Genomic DNA, 23222 nt, shown 5'->3' on the forward strand with positions numbered 1-23222 from the left:
GTCAGAAGAACTAAACCGTCAAATACATAGATGGCAACAACAATCGCAAAGGTGCGCCTAGGGCATTGGATGATAATGTCTGCCCTTCTAAAAGTTCTACTATCTATCATGCTATCATCGAAGTTAATCTTGAGAAAACAAGGAGGCAGTGGCTGGCTCCTAGGTAAAACAAGTCACAAGAGAAGGCTCAAATACTGCAGGTTGGGCAATAGGATCAGTTGAGGGCTTTGTCTATTATTTTCTTCTTCGATTCAATTTATTCCTTAATACCACCCATAAGATGATTTTGTATTTGCATATATAGTGCACAAAAATTCCCATATGATTGAGTAATTTATATTATATAAATATTCATCATGTAAGTATATAAGGGTATCAATTGATTAAGTTGTTAAGACATTGCGTGTCAGGTACTAGTGACCTGTGCGTTGCACTATATTTGATAATGTGAAGTTTTATCTTATGAACTAGTAGAAATCTTATTTAGAGTATGATGATAACTTGACGTATTTAAGTTTTTATTAATTATTCATATTTTATTACTATCAACTCTTATTATCAAAGCACTTTATTTAGACCTTTAATGACGAATTGGGAGATACATAGTGGCTAAAAGTGAGAAAAGTGTGTGCGAAGGATGGTATCTATTGGTACTTTTACTCAAGTACACAATAATTCACCATTTTCCCCAATTGAATTGCATGTTCCTGGCCTTACAATATTGATTAAAAATTTCAAATCATGGTTATTACGCAACCTTTTTCTTGTTGGGTTTAGGTTGTGTCTTTTATGCAAAAGAATGGTTGATTTTTTTTTTGTAACTGTCACGCTCTGAATCTAGCATCCGAATCTGATACGCAATGGTCGCACATTTTTTAGAGTAAACCCTAAAAAATATACAAAGTCTAAAATAATTTATTACAACCTCAACATCCATAATATCTAATTTCAATAATAATTAGTAAAACTTACATAATTATAAATTAAATTCCTTCAATCCTCTAATTAGGTATCAATGACACTCTATCTATGCATCCGTTCACTCGCAAATCCATACCATAGCAAATTATGAGCATCCTGCAATTCTGAGAAGACAAGAAAAAATGAAGGGATGTAAGTTTTACAGCCCAGCAAGAATTTCACATATCACACTAATATAATAATATAATCTGAAAATAAGAATAAGCAATAAAACATAAAATCTCATGTTCAATATCCAGAATACTGCAAACATCCATAAATTATCTGTCTTATCAAAAGAGATGCATCATCATATGTTAACAGATGAAATATTTTTATTCAGCATTAGTTTCATGTCTTGTCCTCTATTTCTCTTTTCATAATCACATGATCTTTGATCTTTTTCTTTCTGAACTAACCAAAACTATGCTGCAATCTCCATCCGATCAAATTTTCACTCATAAGCCCATCAAGGCTGTCCCAGGCATGAGCTCCTAGCTGACTGTCCCACGTATGAAAGTCCGTGGGGGCTGTCCTAGGTATAAGCTCTTGGCGAGCTATTCCAAACATGAGCTCCTGGCCGGTTGATGCACGTATAAGCCCGTAGAGGCTGTCCCAGACATAAGCTTCTAACAGACTGTTCAAAGCATAAGCTCCTGGCGGGCTATTCCAAGTATAAATCCGTGAAGACTATCCTAGACATAAGCTCCTGCCTAGCTATCCACATAACGTGAGTAGTCCAAACCATATCTTTCTTCATAAAATTATAATACGTTAACTTCATTAATCAATTTCAATTTGCAGTTTGATCAAGATAAATATATCATATCCATATAATCATGCCATCAATCACTTATACATATATATTGACATAACATACTCGTACTTGAAAATCATATAAGCAAATAATGATGTCTCAAACATAGCAAATTCATCAATCACTGATTGAACGATGCAAAATCAATGATATAAGACCAATGATAAAATAGCATATATAATGGTGATCATGTACACGGGTTCTTATCTTTATCGATGACTGATCTAAATACAGAAATTGATAAGCTCCTCGATCTACGAATTCAAAATTAAAATATTTTGCTCGATATCTTCTTGTATAATAATTACATCTCTACTTGATCAGGATTAAATATAAAAATGATGTATATAGAAAAGTTACAGATAAATGATCCTAATAATATAAATCCAGAATCTCTCATAGGATCAATCAAGATTGGGATTATTTAAATATCCAGACCCTTCACTAGTCTATAAAACTTTTAGAGAGAAAATCCATGAAGAAAGAAAAAATTTTAAAGAGAGAAAGTAGAGAGAAAATAAGCTTTTTAGAGAGAAAAAATGGAGAGAGAATCTTTGTATCTTTCAAATGAGGTAATCATGATCGAAATTATCATAGGTCATATTAAGGTGACTCAATATGAATTAACTATGATCAGATACTATAAATTTCGAATAAGGGCCAGGCTGGGATTGTACGAATTTTGAAGTGATTTTAGATCATCTTATTTTCATCTCAAATTTATCTTAGGATGTATGATTCAATGAGAGAGAAAAAGAGAGAGAGTAGAAAGACTCCAAAGAGAGAAGGAGAGAGAGAGAGAATCCTCTCTCTTTTTTTTTTCTTTTTCTTCTTTTTCTTTTTCTTCTCTTCTTCTTTTCTTCTTTCTTTTCTCTTCTTTGGCCGAACGAGAAAGGACATGAGGGAGGTTTGCTCGTGGTCTGGTGGGGTGTGATGGCACGATCGATGGTTCGGCAGCGACGATCAATGGCAGTGGAGCCAAAGATGGCCGGCGGCGAGGTTCGACCAATGAAAAATTAGAAAAATAGGAGACCATCCCTCTTTTCTTTGAATTTTCTGATTATCGGCCGATCATCGAGGGCCAAACCTTCGGAGAAAGAAATTAGAGAGGTAGGGGTCATGATTCATGAGTGCGACACTATGGACAGCAGCGCTAGTGGTCAGAAAATGGAGGAGAAAGGCTCGTTCAAAATAGGAAAAACAGGGGTTATTTTGTTTAAATGCAAAGCTGGTGACTGTCGGCTCCAATCGGGCGTCGATGATCAGAAAATAATGATAAGAAGGAAAAGAGAGAAGGGAAAAGGAGCTTACCTGGCTTCGATGGCTAGAGAAGGGTTTCCGACGACCTTCTTCCCAATGGCAATCTGTAGAAGAACACGAGAAATCTCAAACGATTCTCAACAATCTCTCAAGCGATTTGAGGTGATGATTTAGGAGAGGGGAAGGGGTTCTTATAGAGGGGTTTCCTAGACCTAACCGAGCTTCTCTCCACCCGATCTCAATGAAATCGAAAGCGAAGAAGACTTCGATTAGGAGTCTTCTTCCTCCTCTCTGCCACACGCTACATAGGATTTTTTTAGAGATTTTTAGGCATCTAAAGTTTGGGCCCGATCCAAGGGCCTAAATGGCTGAGTTATTATATTCTCCCTCTCTTAAAATAATTTCATCCTCAAAATTAACTTTGCTTGATCAATAACTTTAAAAGAACATCGATTATATCATCCTCGAGCTTTTCATAGTCTATCTTTCATAGTACTTGTTTCACAAAATTATGTAACATCTCAAACTCATTTCCTTCATATTGGTTTTCCAAATATTTTTTTTTAAAACAAACAATAACATTTTGATCAGGTATTAAAATACCAAAATTCTTTATCCATTATATTGGTTGATTAACTCATTACCTTTAATAGAAATCAAAGATAACCTAAACATCAAACACTCCTCATAATTACAGGCTTCTTTCTTCTTTTGACCTTCCAACAAATTTAACAACTGGACTTCTATCTTAGAAAAATCTCAACCTTCTACATCAATTTGAGTAACAATATTAAATCTTAAAAAATAAGATCTGTATCAAGACATTCTAGATTTGAACTAACAAAAGAACTATCAAGCTGTTAACAATAAACTTGAGATATTTAGGATTCTTCTTGACATTATCTACAATAAAATAACCTACTGATAAAAATTGCATAGCTATGATTAGCTTAGATAAAAAATCAGTAGCATCCTTTCATTATCAATAAAATTCTTCTTTATTTGCAACTAATGTATTCCATCATAATATCTTTTGAATAAAAGGATTAATATTTCTAATCAATTTAAATCATCATGCTTTTATTGCGTGCTCTGATCTTAACTTACTAAATTATATAAGTTTATCAAAGATAAAAATATCTTTATATATTAGAACAATCAAAGGTAGATTCAACCTTCAAACTTCATATAAAATTTAGAGCAAAACTTTAAGTTTCTTTGTCTTAACTATCTTTGGATATAGCACATCAAATTTAAATCTTGATCCACTTTCTATGTTTGAAATCATTGCATAAGTTTCATTACTCTTCAAGAATCCAACATGTCTAAAATTAATTGAAGTTAATTTTAGATTTATCTTACAATCATTTAGATAATTCCCAAACCAACCTTTCTTTTTAACTCCAACTCGAACAAACTAGAAGAACTCAAATCAACATCTTTGTAAGTAGAATCAACTTGATTTTTTTTTTTTTGTAGAGCTTCCTTCATCACAACCCTTAACATCAATCGATAAATCCAAGCAAAACTTGTCCCTTATGTGTTAAGACTTATATAAGTTATTCAAAATTTAACAATAACAAGATATCTTAGATCAGTTCAGAAATTCAAACTTTTACTTGAATAATTAATACACTCTACTAACTTCAACAATCATAAGAAAAATTAAAAAATCTAATCCAAAGATGATAATATGAATTATTAAAGATTTCATCATAACGTGTATATCATACTCTAACAGAATAATTTTTCTTATTCAATTTAACAATAATATCAAAACACCCTAGATCCACTTAGAAAAGCAAATTTTTGACTTAAAATTCAATGCAACTTGAAAGATAAAAAAAATCATATCCAAATATGATATTTTGAATAGCCAAAAATTTCACTAAGATGTGTATCTCGTATTCTTATAATAAATTGAAGTATATTATTATTTTTTATCTAAATTCGAGTTTCATATATGATCTTCTTATAGGTTCAATATTCAAAAATATTTCTTTCTCATATAATGCAATTTCTTCTTAGACCACATCCTAACTAACTTTCTTCTGATAAATTTAAAATTTATAACGATCAGATAATTAATATCAAAATCAAAAAATTATCATGATTTCCATCCATATAAGTTTAGCATTCCAAAATTATCGAGTATACCCAACATAACATATCAGTACCTCCCACTTCCTTTCAGGGTCAACTTTTCTCATACTCAGGTCAACTCTACTAATTAGAATCTAAGATATAACTCATCAATTCTCTTATGGACATCATATACCACTTATGCATAATTTTTTTCATAGTATCTATTGATTCGAAGTCCAAATATTAAATCTTTTCTTTTATGTCTATCATATTCTTCATAATCACAACCTAAGTTCAAATATCACTAAAGTCACAATCTCGAATAATTATAACCTTAAGCTCAAGTATCACTTAAGTCATATTCTCTAGTGATCATAACCTAAACTCTAATATCATTCAATCACATCCTTAGTGATCAAAATCTTAAGTTCTGATATTATTTATCATACTCTGTTGATCATAATCCTAAAGTTTTAATATCGCTTATGTCACAGTCTCTAGTGATCCTAAACCTAAGTTCTGATATTATTCTTATACTATTCTGTCACATCCTATTGATTATACACAAAATTTTGATATCACTTTACAGTCCCTAATGATCTTAAACCTAAGCTCTGATACCCCTCTATCATGTCCCGAACCCAGCATCCGAATCTGATACGTGATGGTCGCACACTCCTTAGAGCAAGTCCTAAAGAATATACAAGGCCTAAAATAATTCATTACAACCTCAACATCCATAATGTTTAATTTCAATAATAATTAGTAAAACTTGCATAATTACAAATTAATTTTTTTCAATTTTCTGATCAGGTATCAATGACACTCTCTCGATACATCCACTCACTCGTAAATCTATACTATAGTAAATTATGAGCATCCTGTAATTCTGAGAAGAAAAAAAAATAGAGGGATGTGAGCTTTACAATCTAGTAAAAATTTCATATATCACATCAATATAATAATATAATTTAAAAATAAATATAAGTAATAAAATATAAAATCTTATATTCAATATTCAGAATACTACAAACATCCATAAATCATCTGTCTTATCAAAAGAGATGCATTATCATATGTTAACAGATGAAATATTTTTATTCAGCATTAGTTTTATGTCTTATTCTTTATTTTTTCTTTCATAATCACATGATCTTTAACATTTTTCTTTCTGAACTAACGAAAACTATGTCGCAGTCTCTATCTGATCAAATTTCTACTCATAAGCCTATCAAGACTGCCCAGATATGAGCTCCTAACAGACTGTTCCATGTATGAAAGCTTGTGGGGGCTGTCCCAGACATAAGCTCCTGACGAGCTGTCCCAAACATGAGCTCCTGACTGATTGATCCACATATAAGCCCATGAAGGTTGTCCCAGACATAATAATCTAAAAATAAGAATAAGCAATAAAATATAAAATCTCATGTTCAATATTCAGAATACTGCAAACATCCATAAATTATCTGTCTTATCAAAAGAGACCAACGGTATAAGACCAACGATAAAATAGCATATATATGGTGATCATGTACTGAGATTCTTACCTTTATCAGTGACTGATCTAAATACAAAAATTGATGAGCTCCTCAATCTACGAATCTGAAATCAAGATATTTTGCTCGATATCTTCTTGTACAATAATTATATCTCTACATGATCAGGGTTAAACATAAAAATCATGTACATAGAAAAGTTATAGATAAATGATCTTAATGATATAAATCCAAGACCCCTCATAGGATCAATCAAGATTGAGATTACTTAAGTACCTAGACCCTTCACTGGTCCGTAAAACTCCTAAAGAAAAATCCATGAAGAGAAAAAATTTTAGAGAGAGAAAATAAAGTGAGAAAGTCAGCTTTTTAGAGAGAGAAAATGGAGAGAGAATCTAATTCGTATCTTTTAGACGAGGCAATCATGATCAAGATCATCAGAGGTCATATCAAGGTGACTCAATATGGATTAACTATGATCAGATGCTATAAATTTTGAATAAAGATCAGACTGGGATCCAACCTACTGCACAATTTCGAAGTGATTTCAGATCATCTTATTTTTATCTCAAATTTGTCCTAAGCTTCGTGATGCAGTTAGAGAGAGAAAGAGAGCAAGTAGAAAGACCCTAGAGAGAGAAGGAGAAGGAGAGAAAATCCTCTCTCCTTTTTTTCTTTTTTTTTCCTTTTTCTTTTCCTTCTCTTCTTCTTTTCTTTTTTCTTTTCTCTTCTTTGGCCGAATGAGAAAGGACATGAGGGAGGTTTGCTCATGGTCCGACGAGGTGCAGTGGCACGGTTGGTGATCCGACAGCAGCGACCAATGGTAGTGGAGCCAGAAATGTCGACAGTGAGGTTCAGCCGGTGAGAAATTAAAAAGAAATCAAAAAAATAGGGGACCACCCCTCTTTTCTTTGATTTTTTTGATTATCGATCGATCATCGAGAGCCAAACCTCCGGAGAAGGAAACTAGGGAGGTAGGGGTCATGACCCATGGGTGCGGCACCATGGGCGGCGACGCTGCTGGTCGAAAAATGAAAGAGAAAGGCTCGTTCAAAACAGAAAAAATAGGGATTGTTTTGTTTAAATGTCTCCAATCGAATGTCAGCAACTAGAAAACAATGACAAGAAGGAAAAGAGAGAAGGAAAAAGGAGCTTACCTAGCTTCGACGGCTAGAGAAGAGTTTTTGATGACCTTCTTCCCAACAGCAATCTGCGAAAGAACACAAAAAATTTCGAACGATTCTCGACGATCTCTCAAGCGATTTGAGGTGATGATCTAGGAGAGGAGAAGTGGTTCTTATAGAGGGGTTTTTTAGACCTAACCGAACTTTCCTCGATCCAATCTCAATGAAATCGGAAGCGAAGAAGACTCCGATTAGGAATCTTCTTCCTCCTCTCTGCCACACGCTACACAAAATTTTTTTTAGGGATTTTTGGACTTCTAAAGTTTGGGCCTGGTCCAAGGGCCCAAATGGCTGGGTTATTATAGTAACATTGACCATTAGATCGCATCCTACATAGATCTCAAATATTCTAAACTCTTTCATTCATCCGAGTATATAAATTTCAAAGCATCTATTATAGGTAGACCTATCAATGGGTTAGGTTCGGATTGGAACCTGGATATCTAGACTCAGACCCGATCTTAGTTATTGGTACCGGATCCGAATCCGAATACCCAATGGGTCTAGTCTTGAAGTATCAGACTCGGACCATAATGGATCTCGAATATCCGAACCCGATTTTGAGACCCAAAACTCCTCATCACAAGCGGCCCGAATGGCGACGGAAATGATGCGAGACAGAGGGAGGGCGCACAGAGTGACAGAGCCACGGAAGGCAGCAGCGAAGGGGGAGAGACGGCCTAGATGGCGACGGAGACAATGCAAGGCAGAGGGAGAGGGCACAAATTTCATGGGGAAGAGGCGGCCCAGATCTCCTCCATCCATAGCCTTGGTGCCGGGGTCTGGCCGCCAGCGAGCATGGGTGTTCACGACGAAGGGGGTCATGGCCTCACGGTGGAAATCGAGCATGAAGGCGAAGATGATGCAGTCGTAGCCCTGATGGAAGTGGCTAGAGGATGGGGGCTCAAAGGCGAGAGGATGCCGAGAGTAGGGGGTGGAGATGCGAATCTCGAAGAAACCGACCCCGGCCAAGGCAGCGGAGAGGGAGCACATGGCGGTGATGAGGTTGCGGTCAGCGGTGGCTATGACCTCATTACTGACGGTGAGGAGGGGCAAGTTTGGGCGGATCGGAAGCGAGGAGCTGGAGGAGGGAGTCGAGGGCCGACGTTGGTGTCGGGGTCCAACCACCGACGAGCAGATCTCGCAATAGCGAGAGAGGCACAGTCGAGGTCCTCGAGGAGACTAAGAGAGAAGAAGAAAGAGAGACTGAGAGACAGAGAGAGGGTCTTAGATGGGATATTAAATATTTTTAATATATATATTATATTATATTATCAGGTTTTGGGACTATCGGATCTGCATATTAAATATCTAGATCTTATCCATTTGCATTATGGTTTATCGGGTCTGGATCTAGGTCCGGATAAAAAAATCCAATGCTAGTACCAGATCCAAACCCGTCGAATAAATATCCACAAGTCTCGGGCGTAGACCCGACATGTTGACAGCTCTAATTATGGGATTCAAATTCATGCAAAAAAAGATGAATCTTTTTTTTTCTTTTTTGCAAAAGATACAACCATTGTCCTTCTTTCTCGTACCTTTTTGTGCATCCAATGAATATTTTGGAATATAAATAGGTCTAATTATTAGATAGATCCGATCCATTGGATCAATCCAATAGTCACTCACTATGTTATTCTCTTTATATTTTAAATAATTCAAGATTACACAAGGGATGCTTGTTATCTACCAGACACGAGCCTCGCAGTTTGGAACGATCCATGTAATAATTTCTCTTGGCTTAAATCATGGTCCCATTGTAACAATTGGCTTATTTTTCCTGATCAGTCACCTTTGGAAGATAAACTAAACAACTTTGCAAATCAAAAGGCAACACACATCCAATTGATTAGTTAAATTATTCTTTGGTATACTATACTCATTGAATCTGTCATGCTTCGATCCGAGATTGTGAATCGAAAGTCATGGCAACCGCCGCATACTCATAGAAAACTCTTTCCATAAGCATACAAGGCATCTTATCATACTATCTTAAAACAATAGCGGAATAATTAGTCAATAATTTAAATTCAAAATATAACGATCTAAATTTTTTCTTTAATATCTCAATAAATTCAACAATGATTCATAGGCTTTACATCAAATTCAATAAGACTTTCAACCTAAAATAAAAGTATGGAGATTCTGCTTCTGATCACTCTTCCATTCATATCTTGTATTATCTTAATTCCTCAACATCTATAAAAATAGTAAAATAGGAGGTAATAAGCTAGACAGCCCAGTAAGTAATGATCACCTTCAACAGATTTCATCAGGCATTTAAGTAAATAATTATTTATAGAAAATAAACATATCGAGTTCATCAATTTGAAATCAATTTCGATTATGCAATATAGTTCATGTCAAATTTAGTTCTTTTTCAAAATTTGAGTTTCTTTTGAGATTTTAATTTATTTTATTCTTAAATTTTTATCGTCAACCATGAGCTATGACCATATTTTTTCTGTGGCAGGATCATAATACTGCGTATCTTCTTGCGGTGAGCTGCGAATCATCTGGCAGTAAAGTCTTTCAGAACCGCTAGTCTCTCTAGCGGTCTGTTGCTGGTCTCGCTGGCGATATAAACTCTCAGAATAAATCAATTGCCAACGTATATACCCCCATTGGCGGGGTTCTTTATATAGTCAGATTATCAATTCATATTATTCTTATATCAGAATTCTTCATAAATCATGTTTTATATTCTAATTTCAATAAGAAAACATATAATCATGTGGTATCGAAATCAATCAATATAATGCATCATGAAATCAATATGTTCAATCATGCTTCATCATAATATTTTAAATAAAATATTTTCATAACAAAATATCATTTCATCTAATTCATGCATCGTTTCTCAAATCATGTCAGAAAAATATATTATAATTTACTGATAAATCTAGAAAAAATGAAACATTACTTACCTCGAACGTATTTCAATAAATCTACATAATTCTATAAATTTTCTTTCAAAATTTTTTATTTCATAAACCATATCACAATATCCGATTATCAGGTATCAATGATATCTATACGAAATCAAATTCAATAATCAGAAAGAATACGAATATCATATTTCAACGATTTAGATTGGGTCCGATCATCTAATTTTATCTAATCAAAATCTAATTAGGACATAAATGATCCAAAATTTGACTATCGGATCAAATCGTATTCAAAGTGATAGGATCGAGATTTCTTCATTGGTTTCATAAAAATCAAGTAGAGAGAAAAAATCAGAGGAGAGAGAATTTATAAAGTACAATTCGAATTGATCAGGTGACATAATTCAATATTACGATTGGTCCAATATCTCGATTGGTGAAATCAACATGATCAAATCAAGTCATGACTAGATCGGGATCATGGATGATCAAATCTAAGAATCATGATCTGATCAAGGTGAGTGCCAACACACTGCCCAACACTCATGGATCAAGATTCTTCATCAGATCAAAAATATTAAAAAAAATTCCTCATTGATAAATCGATCAAGAGAGAAAAATCGATCGAGAGAGAAATAACTTTAGAGAGAGAAAATTTTAGAAAGAAAAAATTTTAGAGAGAGAAAATTCATCTTGGACTTCTTAGACGATATGATTCAACAAATCCGATCGATCAGATCAAATCATGCTAAGATTATCATATGGATAATTCAATAAAATCATGAAAAATAGAATCTTAAAAATACCTAATCTGATCAAAGTGGGTGTCGGTGTACCGTCCGACGATCGCAGATCAAAAATTCATCACTAGGATCATTTAAATTTATCATCATTCTTCTCAAAATTCTAAAAAATCTTAAGAGAGAGAAAGTTTAATTTTAGAGAGAGAAAATACTAGTTCAAGCTGAAGAAAGAGAGAGAAGAGAGAGAAACTTTCTTTCTCATATTTTATTATTTATATCATTATTTATTTATTTATTTATTTATTTCTTTCTTTCTTTCTTCTTTTTTTTCTTCACAAGAGAGAGGAGAGAGAGTCCTATTATTTTATATAATTTTTTTATTTTTTTTATTTTTTATTTTTCTACTTCTCTTTTCTTCTTCTTCTTTTTTTTCTTTTTCTTTTCCTTCTTCTTTTCTTTTTTCTTTTCTTCTTCACGGGAGAGGGGACCTGCGTGGTCTTCTTCTCTTCTTCTTCTTTCACAGAACAGGGGATCCTTTGATCCCCTTGTTCCCAAGGTAGGGGAGGTCTCCTCCCAACCGATGACCTCCCAAGGTCGGAGGGTAATCTCAGGCGATGACCAGCGATCCAAATTTGACGATCGGCGGTGACCAAAGAGGATGAAAAAAAAATCCATAACAATGCGAAAAAACAGGGGAAACAATCTGAGCCCCTTATTTGGCCAAAATCCGATGATTGTCGATCAAAGTCTCAGCACCTATAGACTCTGGAAGATGAAGAGAATTGGAGAGAGTTTTTACCTTTTTTTTCGATGATCAACGGCCTTGATTTTGGTGAACTCGATGAAAATTTCTCAAGAGAAGAAGGGGATGGAAGGCAATAGGAGCTCATGGGGTTTGAAGGGGAGGATTGGCCTCTCTTTAAAGAGGATCAGGGGAGGAGTTTGGCTCAGATTAAATCTACTCATTGGGGTTGAAAGAAGACTCTCAATGGGAGTCTTCTTCCTCCCGTCAATTCTCTGTTCTTTTTTTTTTGTATATTAGGCTGGGTTTAAGGTTCCATGGGCCGGGTCATGACAGAATCATAGTTGTATTCTTCACGTGAAAGAAGGATTCACCTTCCTTCGTGCCTATCCACTAGTGGATTATCCACTACTCGCTTTGAGAGCTGTGCATATGGATGAATGATGGATTTCGGAAGTGATTTGAGCTTTATGCAAATCCAAGGTGCATCCTTCTTTCGTGCGAAGTATACAATCGTAGTAGTGTCCCAAGATTTTATTATTATTATTACTCTCCACTAAGGATTTTGGATTAGGGTTTGGTTCTTGATCTATCTGTTTCTTTCGAAAAATCCAAGGCACTGCGAGTTCTTTTTGATGCTGCGCTTCTTTTTTTTTTTTTTTGGCTGTTGTCCTGAAGTTTTATGGTACATTTACATGACAGTTGCCATTATTATTCGACACTTGCACTTTAAATTAATTTTAAGTTTTTTTTTGTACAAATTAATTTTAAAAATTTTTGGGACATCCAACTAATCACAAGGGAAGGTTGCGGCTCCAGAGATTTCAAAGCTCCTTTATTTAATCCTTTCCCGAGTAGCTAGGATAAGGAAAATCTAACCTCAGTATTTGTAAGGCAATCTGTTTGTAAAAGAAAAAGAAAAAGAAGTCCATAAAAAATAGATGGTGTTGCGGTTATGGGTCAAGAGATCGGATCTCCGCATATATGAGGTATTGTCTATTTTGGCTCATGACCATTTTTGGGCTTCAGTGGGCCTTGGTCATTTAGAGCCTCACTGTTTTGTCATTTAAAAAGTGTTTCACGTGGGAAAGAAGATTCTAATCTATATAAGCCATACTTTCTCTTGACTTTAATCGATGTGGGACTAAAGAAGCCTTCTCTACACCACAACACAGCCCCTCAGTCAAGAAAGAGTATGTGGGTATATGGAAGTCCTCTCTACACCACAACACAGCCCCCCAGTCAAGAGGGAGTATGTGTGGATAGGAGGGTTCCCACAGACGGTGCCAATGTTGCGGTTATGGGTCAAGGGATCGGATCTCCGCATACGTGAGGTATTGTCCGCTTTGGCTCATGACCATCTTTGGATTTTAGTGGGCCTTGATCATTTAGAGCCTCACAATTTTGTTCTTTAAAAAATGTCTCACGTGGGAGAGAAGATTCTAATCTATATAGGCCATACTCTCTCTTGACTCTAATCGATGTGGGACTAAAGAAGTCCTCTCTATACCACAACAGGTGGTCAAGTGTCTCTGTAGTACTTCGAAGCTCAAAGCCCCAAACCTTCTTGTAAATATTGATGGAATGAGGATGCTATTTTGGAGTTTCAGGAAATCAAAGTAGTTTTTCATATTGGAAATGCTAGGTGGCTGAGATGAGAGTTTAAGATGTATGTATATTCGAGGACTTGACACACAACTGGTTGATTCAGAATGGTTATTTGAAGCAATGGCCATAGGGCTGGCTCTGTTAAGAAGAGGTTGCTACCTTTGTTGAAGGATAAGAAAAATGAAAGAAACTTATGAAAACATTAACAGAAGGTTTGAGGCAGTATCTCAGCATCGAAGTAAAACTTTGTTGACAGAGAACTCAACCCTCTGTTTTTAGGTGAAAAATTCTCTTCATACAAATAGATATTTACATGCTAATGTTTCTAAATAATGAAATAATTTCATTTTGATGTGTAGGCTGCTGCCTTCTTTTCATTTTGGTGTTCTATGTCCATTCTTACTATTCTGGAGTGCTCTTTATGAAGAAATAAGAACTTCTTAGGTTAGTCTTCTTATGATATGTGTTTTCTTGCATAAAGAAGGACCAGCCTCCACTTTGTGTTGCATAGAACAAAAGTCTTAGCTCCTATGAGTACACGATATTCTTCAGAAGTGCTTCTATGGGCAAACTGCATGTCAAACTTTTAGAAATTCTATTTCAAGCCTGATATTATGTGTTGCACGCATTAACTTTGAACCTTAAGTAGAAGTTGCAGCTACTTCCTTCTCCTTGTATACTAGCTGCCTTGGTATCGGATGCTTTGGTCCCAAAGAATGTGACAGGAGTGACAGTGATTTGTTATTCTCCATCTTTATAATGATGATATACATCCTTGAGGACCCCTAAATTTTATTGAGGACTATATTTTTTGTGTAGCATTTATTTCTTTGGTGCTACTCAGCTAGAATTTGTGTGATGCATATGCTTTTGAGATATTTTTGTCTTTATATTGGTCGTTCTAGCTTACAATTTATTGTCTTGCTACTAGTTATTGACCATGGTACTTAATTATTACAATTTCTTCATCATTGTTTATACCAGTGTTTAGTGCTTTTCATACACACGAGGGAATGGAAGGAAGACAGTGATTCGCAAGAAAGAGAGGTTTTCTGGTAGAAGATCAAAGGAGAGTACTCATGTATGTGAGGGCTGGGATGCATATAGGAGATAATTTTCACATTAAAGATTATGATGCATCTGATGCCATGTTTGATCATTGTCCAGTTACATATTACTGCACTTATTAAAATTTCAGAATATTTTGCTTCTGAGACTCTGAAAATCTTGTGTTTGTTTGGAGTTCCTTTTTCACATACAGCTGCCCGATTAGCACTTAGAATCTCATTTTTGCTCAAATTTGATGATCTTATTTGATCATAGAAAACAGCATAAACTTTCTGAACATTCTCTTCAGTCCATGATTCTATCCCAATACTTCATATGGCTTAACTACTCATAATTCCACTTTTCAGCATTGTTTGATGCTATAGGGGAACAAAAACGTGCCAAAGAAGGTCATATGGTCATGGCATCGGATGATTTTAGTGGTCACTTGCGTGACATGGATAGAGACTAATACGAGAACTTTTAAAGAAAATATTAGATATAAACTACAGATGAGGTGGATTTTTAGAATAATATATATGTAAAATAAAGGGTGTGAGAACGACGGGGAGTTCTAGTCTTATCAGAGATTCAAAATGAAACAAATAAAGTGGAGTCATCTTTGTTCGGCCTACATGGTCGCTTTAGCATCACTATTGGCATATGGACTGACCTTGTAGCACTAGAATGTATGTGTTTGAGAGCACATGATGTTGACAATGACTAGAACTTATGAAATGAAATTATCAACTTTAGGTTGAATCCAATGGATAAAGCAGAATTCAGTTGTAGCTCTTATCATGCTTATCTGATTGGAACATGAAGAAGTTGTTTTCAACGACACTATGCCACACTGATTGTCAAAAATCGAACTTCTTTGCGCGCAGCTTCAAGGTCATGTCAAGAGAAGCGAAAAACATTATGACTTTCTTCTAACTACTTTATAAACTGTGCACATGCATAAGAAAGCTCTTTATTCCTGCTGAAAAAAATCATAAATCAATTATATGCAATGACAGCAGCCTTTGGATTAGGATAAGAAAGCTATTTATCACTGTTGAAAAGAATCATAAACAGAAAAATTGGCTTTAACTTGGTTGGATCCCTCTTAGCTCTCCAGATGGAAGTGGTCCAAGATTTGAAGAGTTTGGATCCTCTACGGTGCAACTTTTGTAATGCAGGTTCTCATACTATCATGGATAGCTGCCACATCATCTATCTTGCAAACAGGTGGATCTTGTTCTATTTTGGAATACAACAAAGCACCATTAGTGCATACATAGTACATCACGGTGATGAAGGAGAGCCATCCATATTTAAGATGGATGACTTGGTAGCCATCTATGTTGGTACGGGACTTTGCAGAGCAAAAATTGCACCACAGAGGACCCTGGGTTGGTTATGAAACCTGGGATGGCATCTCCACTATATCACCCATAAAGAACTGCATAGTACAGCAGTTGAAGCATTGTCCTATAAAGTCTACATTCGCCTAAAATAGACAAACTCAGAATATTATAACAACGTGTAGAACTTTGTTTGCAAGAAAGCAAAGAAACACATTGAGGTGATGGTATTCCATAATTCTTGCATTTTGACCTAAAAATAAACCTACTGCTTCAGGCTTGCATGCCGACTTTGGATGCATGAGAAGTTTGGATTTTCTCCCCCAGAGTCTTGGGGGCAATTAGGCAACTTAAGTGAAAACACCACAGAAATGTGCATCTAACAATTGCAATAGGGTTATATCTTTCACACGAATCTACCATTGGATCACCCACCACATAGATCTCAAAGCACCTGAATTGTATTATTCATCTATCTGCATAGATCTCAAAGTGACTGATGGATTTTTCAATTGAAGATTTGCATGAAGAAAGGTGAATCTTTCTTTCATGTGAAAGATATACAACCCTAACATCAGACTTGCACATAGGATTGAAAAATGAGAAATCATGTGAAAGTAGGGAGTTGATGTCGTGATAATTTTGGTGTTAAAAATCATCGAAAAACATGACAAAATTGCACCTTTTCCATTACTAATTGTGCATGGCTAGAATATTCAGTAAAGAAACTAGCATTTTTTTCAAAATTGCCAGACAGCAATGATCATCATGAGCTTTAACCTTATATACTCTTCCTTCACTATCTAAACTGGTTACATTCAATTTGACATATAAAAAATAAATTGCTATAGTGGAATTTGTTATGTCTTATCAAATTGTCAGCAGAAGATTGTTATGAAATACATAATCATACATGCATTTGCTTGTTAATAGGATGTCACATGTAGATATGGGTCCACAAAAGATGTAGCATCAGGCATAGTTTTCATTCTGTATCAGTCTTGTTTGTCTTATTTTCAGTGGCCATATATTTGTGAGTTGGGACATGCTTCAAGATTTGTTGTCAAAGAATGATACCTAAGGGAATTGGCTTCTAAACCTAATGAACTCAAATTAAAGACTATCTTTTTTTCAGAATAAAATGTAATGCCTTGCACGGTTTCTGTTCATCAACAAATTAAAGAGAATGTAACCATCCGCTCCTAAAATATGATGCATCACATTAGGATGTCGCATGACAATATCTAAATCAGTGTTGATGTTCACAATAATTTGGTGATAAAATTGAAGATTGAACATGCAGAATGTAATCGAGTGTGTAAATCATATGTTTTTAGATATTTATCGCTCAACCATGATACAATCTAAATCAGGTTCACACAAGCTAAGCCAAGTTTATTTAGGTTTTCATACTTTATATATGATCATGGTTGCTAATCCAACAAACTGAAGAATAATTCACAACTTGTTGAATTTTAGAAGTGAACACTAACATTGACAAACTCCTGGTAACTGGGTGAATGAAGAGGTCACAGTGATGATAAAATGGTGATTCTCAAAGTCCACATTTTTCCCATGGCTTGTTTGTGTATCAAACTTTATTTATGATCATGTCTTTCACCCTGATAGAAACCTTAGAGCACGCAACTGATGATGCTGACAATTCAAAAGCAGAGTAAAAGCCATTGTTTGAAAAGCAGAGGACTGTTTGATGCTCCAACGCTGAATGGTTTTCAAATAAAAATGAGTTCTTGATGCCACTTTGTGTTTCCGAGAAGCCCAAAAGTTTCATGACAGAATGAATTCTTGCTACCTAGAGCAGTCAGAAGATCCAGCACTGTCAATTTTTTCTTCTTATCATCCTGAATCCTGAGATAGATCTTGTGCGTACGTACGTACGTACGGACGTATGTATACAACTACTGGACTCCTATTTGTTATGCTGTATCCATAAGTTTTTTTAAAAGGAACCTCTGGGTGGAAAAGAGGAATCTTCATGCTGGACTACAATGATAATTTAAGGTAGTTGACCATGAGTAGCTCATGCTAGCTGTTCCTCATCTGTTTCATGGAATCATATATGAGGTTATGGTGAAAAGACCACTTTGCACTTGAGGCCCTACAATCTCCCTATTACATTTAAATCCCTCACAGTTGATACTTCTACCAGCACCCTAACAAATTGGTCTGGAAAAACTTTTGCTTCCAGTAATGGATAACAGGAGATGGTTTAGTGGTCAAGCCAAGTATTTGAATAAAGCATCCTAATGCGTTAATTGCTTCCATTACCAACAAAGAGACGTAACGAGAGGAAGAAATTAATAAAAGAAGATGGTGTAAACAAAGGGCCAAATGGTTACTGGGCCGTTTCTCAACATTTCATTGTTATAGGCCGCTCGTAGGATGCTGAAGGTATGAAGAGCCATGCAGTTATATGTTTAATCCCACATCAACTATATATTAGATAAATTTTAAATATTTAGATCCAGAAACTCAAATAATATCTTTTGACATTCTTTTCTGGATGAGATTTTAAATCGTTACAAATTGCATTGGAGCAAATCCAAGCCATGATCTATATGGACTAAGTGACATGATAATACTAACCTTTTGGAGCTGATTATAGATTGACTGTGATATTTATAATTGAATTTAATTAAATTTAAATTTTTAGCTTAACAATGGTGTTAGAACTAAAACAGAAACGCAAGGAACTACGAGGGCATGTATTTACTTCTATATTGACTTACACGTAGGATGCGACAAGCATTTTTGGTCGAGCCCCGCGGAAAGACTATTTAGTGTTTTTGCAAAATATCATAGTTAAATTCATTTTAGTCAATTGTGCACATTTGTCAAGGAAGAAAAAAAAAAAAAAGGGAAGAAGGATATATATATGTATGGGGTCTGGTTCCCTGCCGAGGACACCTCCATCCCTTTCCGTTTCCATGTTGGTCTCGCAGAAAGCACTCTTCTTTTATTTTTGGTTCTTGTGACCTTTCACATACGTATCCTGACATGAGCACGGGAGTTCATGCACAGATGTCAATGAAGTATCATTAGCCAATAAAAATGAAGTCAGGAATACAATAAACTGCAACCTTATACAAAAGGAAAACAGAGTAGATAATCCGTAGCTGTTCCACAACCACCCATGCCTCATTTCCAACCGGTCCCAGCAGGGAGACTACAGGATAGACTCATCAGTTTAAGACTGCTCCCTCCCATACATGACACAAGGAGAGAAAAAGACAAGACAAGCCAAAGCTTCTTTGCTGCAGAACTACATCTCTTCCAATCCAAACCTCCTGAATTTTAATGCATAGAAACAATTAAATATAAACCTCTTCTAACTTTGATAACGGAAGGGAAACTGAAAGAGGTCAGCTGGGGCCTCTGGAAGTAATAGGAAAAAAAACTCCTCTTTGGATCTGTTCTCCTTCACATAATGGAGCAGGCATTGGGGTTGTCATCATTGAACAGGTTGGTGAGCTGGTCCTCCTGCCTAAATGGCTGGCTGGAGATGGTGATGGCCTCCACATTCCTCACATAGCCAGGGGGTGCCTTCTTGTCATAGGTATTGGCAGCGTATGGGTGCATGACCAGGTTGTAAGGAACATAAGGCCATATCTCAGCCTTCTTGCCTGTGGACTGGGCCTTCTTCAGGACCTTGTGTTGCTCAACATAGCCAGTCACAGTCACCTTCTGCTGCTTTCTATTAATGTCCACTGATTTAACACCTGCAAAGGTCACAAAAAGGCAGAATGTTAGAAGAAATGAGTTCTATAACAAGATCCTAGCATCCAGTAGAGGAAGAAAAAGTGGAGCAGATACCTTTCATTGAGGAAAGAGCATTTTTAACTTTGAGCTCACAGCCATCACAATCCATCCTGACCTTGAGCTCCACAGTCTGGAATTGCTTCCTCTTCTTGCGCCTGTGGCTACTGCCAAACAAGCCTGAGAAGTATTCTAAGGTGCCTCCCATGGTGCCTCTTTTTACCTCAAAATAAGGAAGAGAGATGTAGAGCAGAAGAATAGAGGTGCCTATAAACTCAGGCAGAGAGTAGTCCAATATAAGCAATAGGGATTACTGGATTTATGTCTGGGAAAAACTAAAGAGCAAGACAGGCTGGTGCTTTGCTTCTGGGCAATCACAAAATGGGCTTTTCCCTGAAATGGGCAAGCAAACTAGAGATAAACAAGGCTGCTGATGTGATCAAACAGACAGAGAAAACCAAAAAGACTTGTCTTCTTATAGAGAAGAGAAGAGCTAGGGGAATATTGGAGGAGAGAAGAGAAATGGAGAGGACCTTAACAATAAGATCTGTTCTATGAGAGAAACATATGAAATGGAGCTAGGAATTTATAGAGCTCTCTGCGGAGGAGTGACTCCCTTAGAAGCTGCAAGAGTCTTTCTTAGATACCTACCTTTCCTCACACCTCTTTCTCTCCTTCCTTCAGCGCAACCTTGCTTCACCTGAGCCCCTACTTATATAGGCCTGTGGAAGCGTAGGGCATCCCAAAAGTTCTCACCACCCAAAGTCCAAAGTTCAAAAAAAAAAAAAGTGAGGCCACAAAAAAGAAACTGAACCACTGTTTCGGAAGACCCAAAAGGAAACAACAGTGTACTCGTGAGTTCTTTGTTGGGACTCTAGCCACCAAAATAATATAAAGTGTGTTTGTGCGCGAGAGTGGAGAAGCTCGGGCCTTCAGGCGCAAGAAAGCTGCGGGGGAACTTGGAATAATAAGAAATAGAAAATTTTAATAGTAAGGTGTGGTCCATGACTAAGATGTTTTTGGCCTGCCACGTTTCACTATCTAATAGGACCATCTGTCATTTTATGATTTTTTTAAAAAAATTATGATATCCGTAAAAAAAATTATAATTTAATCACAGAATATTATAATATAATCATATCATATCATAATTTTTTTTAAAAAAATATTTTTATCATTCAAAATTTTAAATAAAAAAAAATCGTAGATATTAAATGTGTATACTACAAGCATTAAATATATATTGAAAAGTGATGACTACGTGGTTCAATCAAATAAGATGGTATATTTTTTTTACATCAAAGATGATATATAAAGAATTTCTCACGTCACAAAATGATGTGATATTTTCTGTGGGCTCAAACAATCTAGTTCTCAAGAATCCCAGTTTTTCTAAGAATGTTGCGATGACAACTTTCATGCATTTCATGAAATAATAAATGGCCAGAACAGCCTGTTGCTTGCTTGTAGTAATAGAGGAGAAATGGTCTTGCCTTAATTGTAATGTGCTGTCTGCTGTGCTATGAACAGCTGGTAAACTAGGCTTCATAGAATATTGTAAGCTTAATTAAAGGGGTAGTTGGATTTGAAATGAATTTGGATGCATGTGAAATCTTCCTCTCTCTCTCTCTCTCTCTCTCTCTCTCACTAAATTTTCTTTCCAGATCATGGAATTTCTTTTACTTAAAGGATGTATCTTACTGTCGTTTAAAAGTTGTTTGTAACGTTGTTGTTAGCCATAAACGTGTGTTCATTTAACAATCTAAGCTTCTGCCACAAACTTCATGGTTGTAGTTCATTTGTTACACGAGCTGGACCTGCCTATAAATGTTGGAATTTAATATAAATTAAGCTCATGACTGTTCAACTTAATGTTGAAGTTAGCACTGTTGATGCAATATAAATTTAGATACTTAAATATTTTCTGACTAAATGATTTACTGCTATATTTAAAAAAATAAATTCTGTTCCATGTTGAGCCATGTCAAATTTGCTAAAATAAATAAACTTTTACGTGGGGATATCAGATATGTTAATTTGTGAAGTAATTCATGGTTAAATATCCCGAATGGCAGGTACGGAAATCGGTCTGCCATGAACTCATCCTACCCAAAAGTATGTACTCTCTATTTCCGCCCATGTGTACATTTTCTCTTCCAAAGTTTTTATTCGTACATACTTTGCCGCGATTTGATCGAATAGAAGATTCTTAAAGGTAAGCAGGAAAGGTGGTGAAAGCAAGGAAGAGAGCATCCTGCTAATGGTTAAAGAATATAATGTCTTTCTACCAAAAAAAAGAACATAATGTCCACAACTTTCGGTTTGACCTTGGTCTTTTTTATGACTTCTTGCAGAAAAGTTTAGGCAAGATGCCACGTTTTGTATCTAGTTCAGCCTTAGCCCACAAGAAAAAACTTTGAAGCAATAAGGAAAATTATGGAAGTGTCTTTTTTTGAGAGTTGACCTTCCATTAATACTTCAAATTATTGCACCAAAGTTATTGCACCAAGTTTTTGGGTTTCATAATCGCCATGAATAGAAATTGCTTGGCACCTTCCCTCTTTTCTTTCTGTTGAGTTTCTAATAAAATTCTAGCCCTAAGAAAATTGTGAAGCATGAAAGCTTCAAGAAATTATGAACGATATTTTTAGGGATGAACCATATGGCCAGCAAATTTTTTTGGGGTAAACATGGTTACTTAATTTGCTCGAGTACGAGTACAACCCAAAAGAGTCAAATAGAAGATCTCGCATTAGCCCACAGAATTAGAACATCATGATCAGCCAACTGGCTACCTTGTACCATGCATCATGCATCCATCAAGAGAGGATGAAGCCAATCTATTACTGTTGCCGAGTCAGCTTCAAGCCATATCTTGTCTGCTGGTAGTTTAGATTGTGTATAATTGATTCCCTCCCATGCTGCCCTTGGCTCAATCATTGAAATTGTTGCATCATATTGTGGGTAGCCACCAACAAGAAGTTCCATTCCTGCATGATTCTGGATTACAAAATTTGCACCACATTTTGTATCCATTTCCTTCAAAAAAAACCATCGACTAAAATATAGAACTATGCGTTCAAATTACAGGACTCCACTCTTCCCACGTCTAAACAAGAGCGCTAAAAGAGAACAAGATGAACAGAGGTGGCACAGGAAGGACAAAGTTCTAAGTAGGACCGCATGCCAAATGCTTTTAAAATGCCACCCTTGAGTACCGAATGCAATCACCATCAGTAAATGCACAAATGAACCAAAGAGGTAAT

At 35.8% G+C, this 23222-nt stretch overlaps 1 protein-coding gene across 1 annotated transcript; it reads right to left on the reverse strand.

Annotated features, from left to right (window-relative positions):
* Nucleotides 1-19120: 19120 nt before the first annotated feature.
* LOC105033002 (heavy metal-associated isoprenylated plant protein 23) lies at nt 19121-20655 on the reverse strand. The gene is made up of 2 exons (XM_010907616.4): nt 20014-20655; nt 19121-19919 (listed from the first exon to the last, which is right to left on the reverse strand). The coding sequence occupies exons 1-2, from the start codon at nt 20162-20164 to the stop codon at nt 19621-19623; spliced, it is 450 nt and encodes a 149-aa protein (XP_010905918.1). The 5' UTR covers nt 20165-20655; the 3' UTR covers nt 19121-19620.
* Nucleotides 20656-23222: the final 2567 nt, after the last annotated feature.

The sequence above is a fragment of the Elaeis guineensis genome, chromosome 13 (genome assembly GCF_000442705.2).
Source record: "Elaeis guineensis isolate ETL-2024a chromosome 13, EG11, whole genome shotgun sequence".
NCBI classification, from domain to species: domain Eukaryota; kingdom Viridiplantae; phylum Streptophyta; class Magnoliopsida; order Arecales; family Arecaceae; genus Elaeis; species Elaeis guineensis.

Bases quoted from the DNA above. Each gene is read 5' to 3' on its own strand.
- LOC105033002 (XM_010907616.4), bottom strand. From the start codon at position 20,164: ATGGGAGGCACCTTAGAATACTTCTCAGGCTTGTTTGGCAGTAGCCAC. The intron at 19,920-20,013 runs GTATCTGCTCCA...TGACCTTTGCAG, and splicing joins TGCTCTTTCCTCAATGAAAG to GTGTTAAATCAGTGGACATT.